The following is a 12,371-nucleotide window of genomic DNA, read 5'->3' on the forward strand; positions in this document are numbered from 1 at the left end:
GATGTATTATGGCTGTATAAAAATTAATAGCAAATGATATAAGAATGTTATATGCAAAAAAATGGGTTTAAATTAGATATGTTTTACATTTAAAGCTGTTATTTGTATATGTAAGATGATATTGTATGATATAATTTAGAAATAAAAATATATAAATTATTATCTTTTGGTTTTGGTTATCTACATAATATTATAAAATGCGATAAAATGTTTAGAAGTCTGCAGCCTTTTTTATTACACTGTAATATATATCTAGAGAAGATATTTATTTGTTATTATTTTAGTTGTGTTAGAAAAAAGACTGCAAGTCTGCAACACATTTTATTTTTTATACTAACGTAAAACATATTTGATTTATAACCTCTAGGTATAATATAAAATTCCAAAAAAATGTTCATAACTCGAATTATAAAATAATAACGGTCGAATGACCTGAAAATATTTAAATAATGCTTGAAAAAAATTAACTAAAAAAATGTAAAAAAATATTGTACATAACCTTTTTGTATTGTATAGATCTTGATTAACTGTTAAATTAAATGTAACACAAAATAAAATAAGTAGGTACAGGCTGCGCCAAACTTCTAGAATGCCGCATATCGTAGAAAGAGATAAACTTGTTCAAAATGCAAGTATTGAAAAGAGATAGCATAACATTTTAAACTTTTCATCTAAAGACACCGCTGTAAAAGTTGTTCGCATTTACACTTGATTTGACTTTTCCTCCTAAAATTATGCGATCAACAAATTCGAAAATATCGTATGAGTCCTGCAAATTGCTATTGCGCTGGAACCATGTCTCATTAACATCGAAATGACGTCATTTGACGACAGCTGAAATAAAAATATACTATCAGATCGAAACTTCAGTCTAGTGCTGACGTCACTAAAATGGCGGTCATGCGCATTAGCAGTTTGCGGGACTTATAACTAGGCAAACTGAAACTCAACCAATAGAGATGTTGCCGTCTAATCAAATCAGCAACTCTTAATCAAACTTCAAAATGTTTTTCAAGTTAACGTTAACTGTGAGTAATGATATTTAGTAAATGACATGTCAAATGTTGGCTTGTTTGAGATGTTAAATCATGAATTTCTTTCTTGAAATGAATTGACGAGCAGTCAACGTTAACATGAAAAGTTAATGTTAACTGAGAGTTCTAGAAGTTTGGCGCGGCCGATAGATAATACTGAATGAAGGCATTTCTATAAAACCAAATGACTGTTTATGTTTTGTATATTTTTTAGCTATCACAATAAAATATAAATACTGTGTAAAATAAACATTCTGTTGTACACAATCTCTAAATTAAACTAAAATGACAGGTTTTAATATTATATTGCTATCCCTTTCGTAATGCACTCTGTGGAAAAGGATAGCAATAGATTTAGACATGTCAATTTAGTTTAGAGTTTATGTACAATAGAATTAGCCGCAATTCTTAGTGTGATTCTAAAACAGAAATGTTAGGTACTATGCGTTTGAAATAAGTTGATTATAGAGATTTAAAAAACGATTCATAGTGGTACCGTTAGCAATTAAAAAAAATTGTTTTTCTATCAAATATAGTGCAAAAACGAGCACAATACATACAGTGCGACAAGGCTATCTTGGCGCGTGACGAAAATCGGAACTAACGTTGCCGTCAAGTGTCCCCTTTGTTCTGGGTTTGAATATTCTAAGCTTTTGTTCTCCAACAGCGCCCCCCTGTCAATGTCATTCAAGTGCCTTGTGGCACTGTAGATTGAATGGATGGTCTTTTATCGAAAGGCACGAGGTTCGATTTTATGTGACGCTATAAACTTGACTTTATTGTGACATCATAATTCCACCAAAGTTTAAAAGGTACCTACAATGCAATCACCTTTGATTTGGCGCACTCTCTCACTTAAATTGACAATTGTAGCAAGTCATAAATTGACCGAATCACAGCAATCGAAATTAATTTTTGTTATGATACAATCCGAACGTTCGTGCTAGCCCCATTGTAAATGTCGTGTGATATTTAGAATATTTAACTTTGTATATATCTCTCATACGGCTATACTCACGTATTTAGTCGACGCTAGCCCGACTAGTTTCGAACCCATCCGAGGCCTTTTTTTTTTAAAGGAAGTCAGTTCGCGCACGCCTTGCGGTTAAGACTAGTCGGGCTAACGTCGACTAAACACGTGAGTATAGCCGGATGAGAGATATTATATACAATGGAAATCACTCACGATAGTTTAAACGCTAAACTAATTAACTTATTTGAAACGCTAAGTAATAAATTTTTGTCATTTTTTGTACTGTAGGTACTAATCTGCCATGATTAGTACTTGAAAAGTTGATTACTTTCTCTTTTTTTTTAATTTTGGGGGGAGTCGGGGTATTTCCTATGTATTAAGTACTCAAGTAAGATTTGTTTGCTAAAAAACAAAACTGGTCAACTGTTCACTATCGTTCCTTTTAATGCATAAGTTAAACAACAAAAATAAGTTGTAATAATTTATCGACAATAATAAATAATCTGTTAGTAATAATAAATGTTAAGTGGAAGTCAAAATTTTACGTTACCACATCGTCGGTTAGGTTTTACTATACCTATGATTACTGTTTCGGTTAAGTACATTAAGTTTATTTTCCAAAAAAAAGTGCTGCTTTACACACTGTTGTCGGTTCGGCATAGCGCTTAACACCTGATTCTTTATTCCTCGCAAAACAAGTAGTCCAATCTGAAGTTGCAACACGGTGCTTTGCACAGGATTATATACACAAGCCCGTCTGAGATTATAAGTATGAGTCCCTATGAAAAAGGACCCCCGATGGGTTCGAAACTAATCGGCCTTACGTCGACTAAATACGTGAGCTTAGCCGTAACAATCTATACTTATAATGGAAATCACTCACGATAGTTAAAAAACTAAAATACTCTGAGATCTTTTTTTTGTACAATGCTCAGTGATACGCCCCATGTTTAGATTGAACTAAAGTCCTTTTCATGAAAGTCCTGCGGTGATTTTTGGAACTATAATGTCGGCGGACTATGTTGGCGGTGATTGTCGGCCATGTTGTCGTTCGTCGATGTTATCGAGTTCGTTTGTTGTGGTAGATTTTTGTGAGTTTTTAACTAGCTTAGTGCATTTTAAAGATTGTTTTCAATGCCATTATGTCACGCGAGTACAGCGCTGCGTCTGGGGGACTTTTTCATGAAAAGGACTTTACTTGTTTAGCGCGCACTATACGTGCGGGTAAAGTTGTCCGACACCTTCGACCTCGTTGTAAATGACCCTTCAACATAGGGCCCTAAACTATGTAGGCCAATTCGGGTCGCTCCTTCGTCCCGCATTTAACGCACGATCGCTTTGTCCAATAGACAGCTTCGTCAAAGCCTCCAGACAGACTCCAGACTCCAGAGAGACAGATGATCCTGTATGTCTCAGAATAAGGACTGTTAGAAGTAGCCCTATTGTGACACTTACTGTTAGAGCGAGATAGCTAAATGCATTTAAGATCTTGTTAGAACGTGACGAAATTATTATGTTTTGTCCTTATCACCGTGGCCACTTTTTTTTGTTTGTCAAAATGTATTTGTACGTGAGTATTTGACAAACAACGTGAAGTGTAGAAGGAATGACATTTCACAAGTAAGAAAATCTGCTTGAGCGAGAGGGACTGAGGGGGCCACAATAGTTGCAAATCTGGACATATCTGTGCTGTATGTAATATATCCTTACTCTATGGTGCGGGTAAGCCAAGCGGCCTTTTTAATTGACGACTTAACGATAAAAAGCAATAATTTTTGTACCTAACGCTTATTGTAAAACCAACCAGAATATTGATAAAACTGCAAAAAATATATTGATTAAGTAGATATTATGACAACTTTGCAATATAAATATCAAGCGAAATATTCTTGTATACTTTGCATAGTTTAAAATTAAATGTATTGGAGCTTCCTATGTTTAAAACAAACTTTATTTAAGTATCTTTCTTTGCAACAAAGAGAATATTGCAAAGTGTACTTAGCAAAGCATGAAATAAATTATTTATTTTTCTTAATAATTTGGTTGGTTGGTTCAAAAAAATGTTATGTTTATTTATAACAACACTGTCAATGTTCTTATTTATAAGGCACGTTTGACGCTCAACTCTCAAATTGAATAAAAATTGTAAATAAATAAACAGTATTTTCAATTAAAATTTTATTTCCTACCCTCCTATCTAAATATTTCTAGGATTTTTTACCAATGCATAAGCTTTTCCATCAACGCAATCAAATACCCTGGAAGGAGCTTTTAAGGAAAACCCCGTCTTAAATATGCATTCGTGATCAGGCCTAATAAACATACCTACATTTTGAAATGGTAACCCTAAAAGTTTCTGGGCAGGGCACATAGTTCGTAAAACCGATAGACGTTGGGGTTTCGATGTGCTGGAATGGCGACCTCGCACCGGAAGACGCAGCGTTGGAAAACCTTCCACTAGGTGGACGGACGACTTCAAACTAGTCGGTGGATTCAGGTGGCGCAACTAAGTCCAAGAGACCTAGGTATGTCCAGCAGTGGACGTCTCAATAGACGTCTACTGCTGAACATAGTTCGTCTGACAAACGACGAACGAGGATGTTTCATCGTTCGGATGATGAACCCTACAAGGGCGGCTTGTAGGGTTCATCAAGGAGACATTTTCCAAACTGAATCAGGAATCGAACCTCAGAGACTGCAACTAAATCAAACAATGCATTTTTTTATAAAATATCTTTAATGACAACTATAATAAAGCGAAAATATTTATAAAACAATAAAGTAAAGTGGTTTTTTTTGTTCTCCATGAGCTTATGACAAATTATAAATTATAATAACATTTATGATACATTTTGACAGTCTTAAATACCTTAAATATTATACAAATTGCGTTACATAATAAATAACTACTAATACATACGATGTTATAAGTAGATCAAACATTAGCCCATTTTGCAAAAGTAGACTATTACCGCACTTGGGCGACAAATATATTATCGCGGAAGTAGGTTAATGTTACCCTATTCAAATGGTAACAGGCACAGTTTGTTTGACACTATCATCACATTATACTTCATTGACAAAATATGCAATGTTAATAATGAAGTTATGAGCGAAGCAAGCAGCGCAAACGGCGCATTTAGGGTGTAATCTCCGGAACTAGAAAATTCTTTCACTAATAGACATTATTCTCGAGACTATAAATTATATTACGCAGACTAAGTCGCGGGGAAAAGCTAGTAGGGTTATTTTTTATATGTACTAGTATGTGACCAATATGGCCACAATACAAAACAGTTTTAAGGCCGCCACTATTTAAGAAGATTGAAATAAAACAAGCCATTATATCCGAGACGTTTAAATACGACTTAAATACCTGCCCTCGCCTTCGGCTCGGGTAGATATTTAAGTCGAGGATAACTAGAGCACTTCAAAGATATTTTAAAACGCTCAAGTTCGTTTCTCATGGCAAAAACAATGTTTATACACTTAAGTAGGAATGAAATAAGTAACTGTGAAAAAAAATATCACCCTTTTTCGACTATTTAGTGAAAATTTAAAAATTCTATAAATAAGTTAGAAATTATAATATTTTTTTTAAATGACTTTTTATACATTTCAATCATTTCGCAAAAAGTATGATAAGTGATTATATTAATTTACAACGATAAAACGTTATTTATTGTACAAACACACAATTATTTTTTGAAAAGTAACTACACATTTTCGATCATAACGTGAAAAGTATGTTAATTTCCAGAAACCCAGTCCATCTGAACGCTATGAAGACTATGAGCATATATGCTTTTTACCCATTTTCGACCATTCCACGAAAAGTATGACAACTTCCAATGATAACACTCAAGTTTTCGACCATTACGTGAAAAGTATGATTATTTTAATTTTTGCACAAACAAACCCAAGTAAACTGCCTATCTGAACGCTTTAACGAGCCACACGATCAATATAATGGCCAGTATGATGCCTATGAGCGAGAAGAAGAACATCTTCCGCCTATAGCGGCGTTGGTACTCGGCGGCTTTCGCGAGCTCGTCCACGCCGGCCTCTACGCCCGCGCTCGCGGCTGTGATGTGGCTCTCTACTGTATCTGTGGATACAAAAATAACAATTACAGTGCGACAAGGCTATCTTGGCGTGTGGCGAAAATCGGAACTAACGTTGCCGTCAAGTATCCCCTTTGCTCTTGTTTGAATATTCTAAACCTTTGTTCTCCAACAGCGCCCCCCTGTCAATGTCATTCAAGTGCCAAGAGAGCCTTGTCGCACTGTACTCAATTCATAGAGATATAAGAGTGTCCCTAATGTCCTATAGAAAATGGCAGATCGGAAACTAGCTCAAGCTTATTGAAATTTTCATAAGTGTGTAAGAGACAACACCGTCCGCCATTTGCTGTGCCAGCGTAAGTACTTGTTTTTCTTGTAAATAAATAACCTAATCTTTTGTTGACAGCTGATTAGCTGATACTATGAACAGGCGCCGCCATTTTCTGTGCCAAAAAATACACGGCAAAACCGTAGGTATTTTCTCTCTATTAGTTTAAATACTCTAAGACATTAGTGCGACATCTTTTGGCGCGTGGCCATAATCGGAACTAACGCCGCCATATTGTGAAGTGTCACGCTGTCCCCTTACATGCGGTGTTGCTAAGTAAAAAAATTTAAATTCACTGTTTTTTCCAAATATTAAAGCCATAGCACATAACATCACGATATATCCTGATACATGATACAGCATAAATGTGTCGACATCTTATAGCTACATTTCATCATGATCAACCCATTGCCGGCTCACTACAGAGCACGGGTCTCCTCTCAGAGTGAGAAGGGTTTTGGCCATAGCCTACCACGCTGGCCATGTGCGGATTGGTAGACTTCACACACCTTTGAGAACATTATGGAGAACTCTCAGGCATGCAGGTTCCCTCACGATGTTTTCCTTCACCGCACATAACTCCGAAAAGTTAGAGGTGCGTGCCCGGGATCGAACCGCCAACCTCCGATTAGAAGGCGGACGTCCTAACCACCAGGCTATCACAGCTTGCTACATTTAGTACTAGGTAAATATAGTATTTGAGCAGGTAAACATGAGACCTAAATTGCATTGGTCCTTTACCAGATCTCTCTCCAGTCGTGTCGGATTGCCGTCCCATCGGAATGTAAAAGTGAGGGGATAATATAAGGAACTCTTACCGACGGTCTGCGCCTGCGCGCTGACCATGTCGGCCAACTCCTGCATGATCTGGTTGACGTCCAACACGTCGGCTTCGATCTTGTTGATGTACGCCTCTTTCTCTATCAGCATGCTTGTCTCGAATTGGACGAGCCGCGCCTGAAATAAATGTTTTTTAGGGTACCTCAAAAGGAAAAACGGAACCCTTATAGGATCACTTTGTTGTCTGTCTGTCTGTCGGTCTGTCAAGAAACCTACAGGGTACTTCCCGTTGACCTAGAATCATGAAATTTGGCAGGTAGGTAGGTCTTATAGCAGACATTCGGGGAAAAATCTGAAAACCGTGAATTTGTGGTTACATCACACAAAAAAAATTGTGGTCATGAACTAATAATTAGTATTTTCAATTTTCGAAGTAAGATAACTATATCAAGTGGGGTATCATATGAAAGGTCTTCACCTGTGCATTCTAAAACAGATTTTTATTTATTTTTATGCATCATAGTTTTTGAATTATCGTGCAAAATGACGAAAAAATACGACTGTAGTACGGACCGAGCCAAATTTTTATTCTGATACAAGTCAGCCCTTGACTGCAATCTCACCTGGTGGTAAGTGACAATGCAGTCTACGATGGAAGTGGGCTCACCCGGAAGGGGTATGGCAGTTTCTAATAAACCCATGCCTCTTTCGTTTCTACAAGGCATCGTACTGGAACGCAAATGGCGGCAAGGCTTTGCGGGTAGGGTGGTAACTAGCCACGGCCGAAGCCTTCCACTACACCAGACCAGAAATTTAGAAATTATAAAACTCCTAACCCCTGCCGGGAATCAAACTCGGGACCTCCCACTAACAAGACCACAGCGCTTACCACTGCGCCACGGGGGTCGTCAAAACGTTAGAGGTACATGCCCGGAATCGAACCTCGGATCCCCTGTCTAAGAGGACGACGTACTTCTCTGTGGCTGGAAGGTCCTATTAATTTTCTCTCTACTCACCTGTGCCTGTTGGTTGGCCAGCAAAGCCGCCTCCTCGTCATCTGCAATGGCCTGCTCCTCCAGCGCTCGAGGATCGTTCCTAGCTCGGCCCTGGGTCGGCATATGGGCCGCCATCTTTTCTGACACTTGCTGCAAATAAATTTTTTTAATAGAGGTCACCTGATGTTAAGTGATTACCGCCGCCCACGAACATTTGTAGCACCAGAGGAACCGCCGATGCGTTGCCGGCCTTTTAGGAATTTGTTGGTCCGCCCCTTGAATAACCCCATGAATGAGTGTAATATTTTATAATAAAATACCACAAACAATTTTAGACTTGCCTTTACACAAGTTTAAAAAATGTGTTAAAGTATGCTCCTAAAAAAAGCATATTATACAATCGAAGACTATGTAAATGATAAAAAGCTTGGATTTGACTCGCTCCAGCAATACACGGGGCTGCAATGGCTTGTATAGTAACATTGTAAATTGAAAAATTAAAAAGAGCAACCGCCGAGTTTCTTGCTGGTTCTTCTCGGTAGGAACGGCATTCCGAACCAGTGGTAAATTAAAACTACCCGATTATTCAAAAGCACTTGTAAAAGTTTACTTGAATAAAACATATTCTATTCTATTCTATTCCATGTTGTAATCTAGTGGGAACACCGCCGATTCCACAGTTTTCATGTGCGTGGAAAGAAGGATCTGGAGAATTTAAAACTTACACTAAATAATAAAGATTACACTTTTTAGACAATGTGGCTAATTCTCTTGTACACAATCTCTAAACTAAACTAAAATTACACGTCTAAATCTATTGCTATCCCTTTCATAATGTTGTTTGCGGAAAAGAATGGCACTAGATTTAGACCTGTTAATTTAGTTTAGTTTAGAGATTGTGTACAAGAGAATCGGCCCCAGTATAATATACATGCATGTATTGATGTAATAGAGAGAGCCAGCGCGTGCCAGACCTTCCATATTTTATAAAAGCTGAAAGTTTCTCTGTGTATTGTCCCCAACACTGGGAGGAACGTTTGATTGGATCATAGTGGCTTTGGGAGATAACAGGTAATAAGGTGTAAAAAATCTTACGTCAAAGTATAAAGGCTAATCACTACCCCTATTATAAATGTGTGTTTGTTTGTTGTTTTATCCTTCAATCACGTCGCAACGGAGCAACGGATCGACATGATTTTTTGCATGGGTATAATTTAAGACCTGGAGAGTGACATCCTACTTTTGATCCCGGAAAATCAAAGAGTTCCCACAGGATTTTTAAAAACCTAAATCCACGCGGATGAAGTCATGGGCATCAGCTAGTATTTTTATCCAGTGGAGTCATTGACAAAACATGATATGAAAAGTGCAAATTAAAGTGGTTTTCACTGACCTTTTGCACAGAAGAATACTTGGCGAGTGCATCTCTAAACGCCTGCGTGAGCCTTTCAACTTGCAGTTTCTGTGGCTTGTCCCCTCGCCGCACCACCACGCCCAGCCTCTGTATATCCCGCGCCGTCGCCGACACAGAACTGTTCACGTTCTGTTGTGTGTCGTGACTAGAAAATAGGTAAGGGGCACGTTAAAATGTGTGTTGTGGTCAGAAAATACATTAGGGGCATGTTAAATTATGAGTCGTGGTCAGAAAACTGAATAGTGAATAGCGATGTGGATGTGGAGGGCCATATGTGGTAACGCACTCTCGGTAAGGCCTATGTCCAGTAGTGGACGCAAACGGGCTGATTCATTGATCTCTAAATCCCTTTCAACTTGCAGTTTCTGTGGCTTGTCTCCTCGCCGCACCACCACGCCCAGCCTCTGTATATCCCGCCCCGTCGCCGGCACAGAACTGTTCACGTTCTGTTGCGTGTCGTGATTAGAAAATAGATTAAGGGCGTGACAAGTGTATCGTGGTCAGAAAATATCTTAGGGGCATGTTAAAATGTGTGTCGTATTCAGAAAACTGAATAGGCACATTTTGTTCACTTGATGTGTATCAAGACTAGAAAACAGATTAGGGGCACTTTAATGTTTCTCGTGACTAGGAAATGGTTTAGGCACATTAAAATATGTTGTGGTCAGAAAACACATTAGCGGCATGTTAAAATGTGTGTCAGTCGTGACACACATTTTAACATGATAGAAATGTCGTGTCGTCAGATATTACATTTATGTCTATCTGTTAAAATATGTGTCACACATTAGTTAATTAAATCAATTTCTACCTTTTGCAACATAACTTCGTTAGCATATAAGGTTTCATTATATTTGTTGAATAGTAATGAATATCATCTATAGAAGGCCATATAGATTGTTTTTTAACCTAGATTCAGAAACAATTTCTATATTACTCATACTTGACAGAGCTATTCTGTCTCGTTTTAACTGAATCTTAAGTAACGATTAGCGACTCTGAGTGCGGCTGCTAGTGATGCAAACAACTGTAATATAACTAAAAAAATTGTACACTCTGAAATAAAGGCTTATTTTTATTTTATGAATAACACTTACATTTTGTCTCTAAGCTGCACACTGTCATTGGGTCCTCCGATCTGTCTCATCATCTTCTCGAGAGCACGTAGGCCTGTGTTGACAGTATTGATGTTGTCCGCAATGCCCTCACTCAGGTTGTACAGCTCTGTAGGGCTGAAGTCTGCAAAGGCGACCGTAGGTGGCGCTGCCACAGCGCCATAATCACGGCTAGAACCGCTTATCGGCTCTCGTTCCCGTTCAGACATATTTACTACTCTGAAATAAGTCAGAAAACATGTACACTAGCAAAGACTTAGGGTGAGATTTATAGAGCCGCACTCTGACTTTGCTTAGACTTAAGACACACAAACTTCAAACCTCTATTTCACCCCCTTAGGAGTTGAATTTTTAAAAATTCTTTCTTAGCGGGTGCCTACGTCATAATAGCTATCTGCATGCCAAGTTTCACCCCGATCCATCCAGTAGCTTGAGCTGTGCGTTGATAGATCAGTCAGTCAGTCAGTCAGTCGGTCAATCAGTCAGTTAGTCACCTTTTCCTTTTAAAATATAATATTTAGAAGACTAGTAACCCGTCACCCGCCCCAGCTTCGCACGGATAGCTCATTACAAATTTCGTAGGAATCTCTAATTTTTATTAAATAAAATATAGCCTGTGTCACTCAAGAATAATATAGCTTTCTACTGGTGAACGAATTTTCAAAATCGGTTGAGTAGTTCCAGAGATTACCACCTACAAACAAACTTACAAACTTTATCCTATAATATTAGTATAGAAATATAGATTAGCTCTGTTCAAGTAATCTGCTACTGTTTTAGATTCTCCACAAATACCTGATGCAAAACGACAAATGACGTACAAAACCAACATAAACGGATTATGTTGTGATTAAGCTATGAATCATTTAAACTTAATACGTACTAATATAATATCTAAAAACGCAACAACAAACCTAAGTATGTGGAAATAATAAAGGAGGAATGTAACACTTACGTTTGAGCAGTTTGATGTAAGAAAACCGGTTTGGAGAATTTATTTTACTTTATAAACCTATTAGTTTCCAGTTTTGTGATAAATTAGGTAATTAATTTGAATTTCGGAGTACAGGATCACAGATTTCTATAATAAGTAGGTACCTAATTTTTTTGCCAATTATTTATGGTAAAAAACAAAACGTCATTCGTAAATCGTAAACTAGTGTTGCTGACTGCTGTACTTGCTGTTGCCCATAAAACGTACCTAGTGATTATATAGGTAGGTACTCTTTGATTGAATTATTATGTACGTGGTGTTGCCCCTATTACAGTGCGACAGCGACAAGGCTCTCTTGGCAGTTGGCACTTGAATGCTACCAAAGAGTATATTATAATCAATACCAAAAAGTTCGACTGTTTAGAGTTCAAATTGAATATTTTGGAACTAAAATGTTTATTTACAGAGCGTGTGTGTAATATCATCAACCTCCCAATCCCGGGTTCCCTGATTGTGACCCGATCCGAGGCCTCATGATCCGCCGCCGAATATCCACTGCTTTTTTTCTGATCGGTGATCCACTCAACCAAGGCAGAATTACTTAGTTTTTATTTCGATGACCATAGCCGATGTCAGCCCTTGACTGCGATCATACCCTGGTATAGTTTTTGCATTTCACGAAGACGAGTGGCTCATGCTTGTGTTTAAGTCGTATCGGTATAAGTAAGGTCCAC

General features: G+C 37.8%; 1 protein-coding gene and 1 long non-coding RNA gene across 2 annotated transcripts; one reads left to right on the forward strand and one right to left on the reverse strand.

Moving 5' to 3' along the window:
- The first annotated feature begins 858 nt into the window (after nucleotides 1–858).
- LOC138403798 (uncharacterized) lies at nucleotides 859–4,056 on the forward strand. Its single transcript, XR_011237958.1, has 2 exons — nucleotides 859–2,731; nucleotides 2,784–4,056. It is a non-coding gene; the product is annotated as an uncharacterized lncRNA (long non-coding RNA).
- Nucleotides 4,057–4,919: 863 nt separating this feature from the next.
- On the reverse strand, nucleotides 4,920–11,909 carry Syx13 (syntaxin 13). The gene is made up of 6 exons (XM_069505689.1): nucleotides 11,659–11,909; nucleotides 10,686–10,922; nucleotides 9,568–9,733; nucleotides 8,196–8,324; nucleotides 7,218–7,356; nucleotides 4,920–6,115 (listed from the first exon to the last, which is right to left on the reverse strand). The coding sequence occupies exons 2-6, from the start codon at nucleotides 10,910–10,912 to the stop codon at nucleotides 5,940–5,942; spliced, it is 837 nt and encodes a 278-aa protein (XP_069361790.1). The 5' UTR covers nucleotides 10,913–10,922; nucleotides 11,659–11,909; the 3' UTR covers nucleotides 4,920–5,939.
- Nucleotides 11,910–12,371: the final 462 nt, after the last annotated feature.

Source organism: Maniola hyperantus, chromosome 21, assembly GCF_902806685.2.
Source record: "Maniola hyperantus chromosome 21, iAphHyp1.2, whole genome shotgun sequence".
Lineage (NCBI taxonomy): Eukaryota > Metazoa > Arthropoda > Insecta > Lepidoptera > Nymphalidae > Maniola > Maniola hyperantus.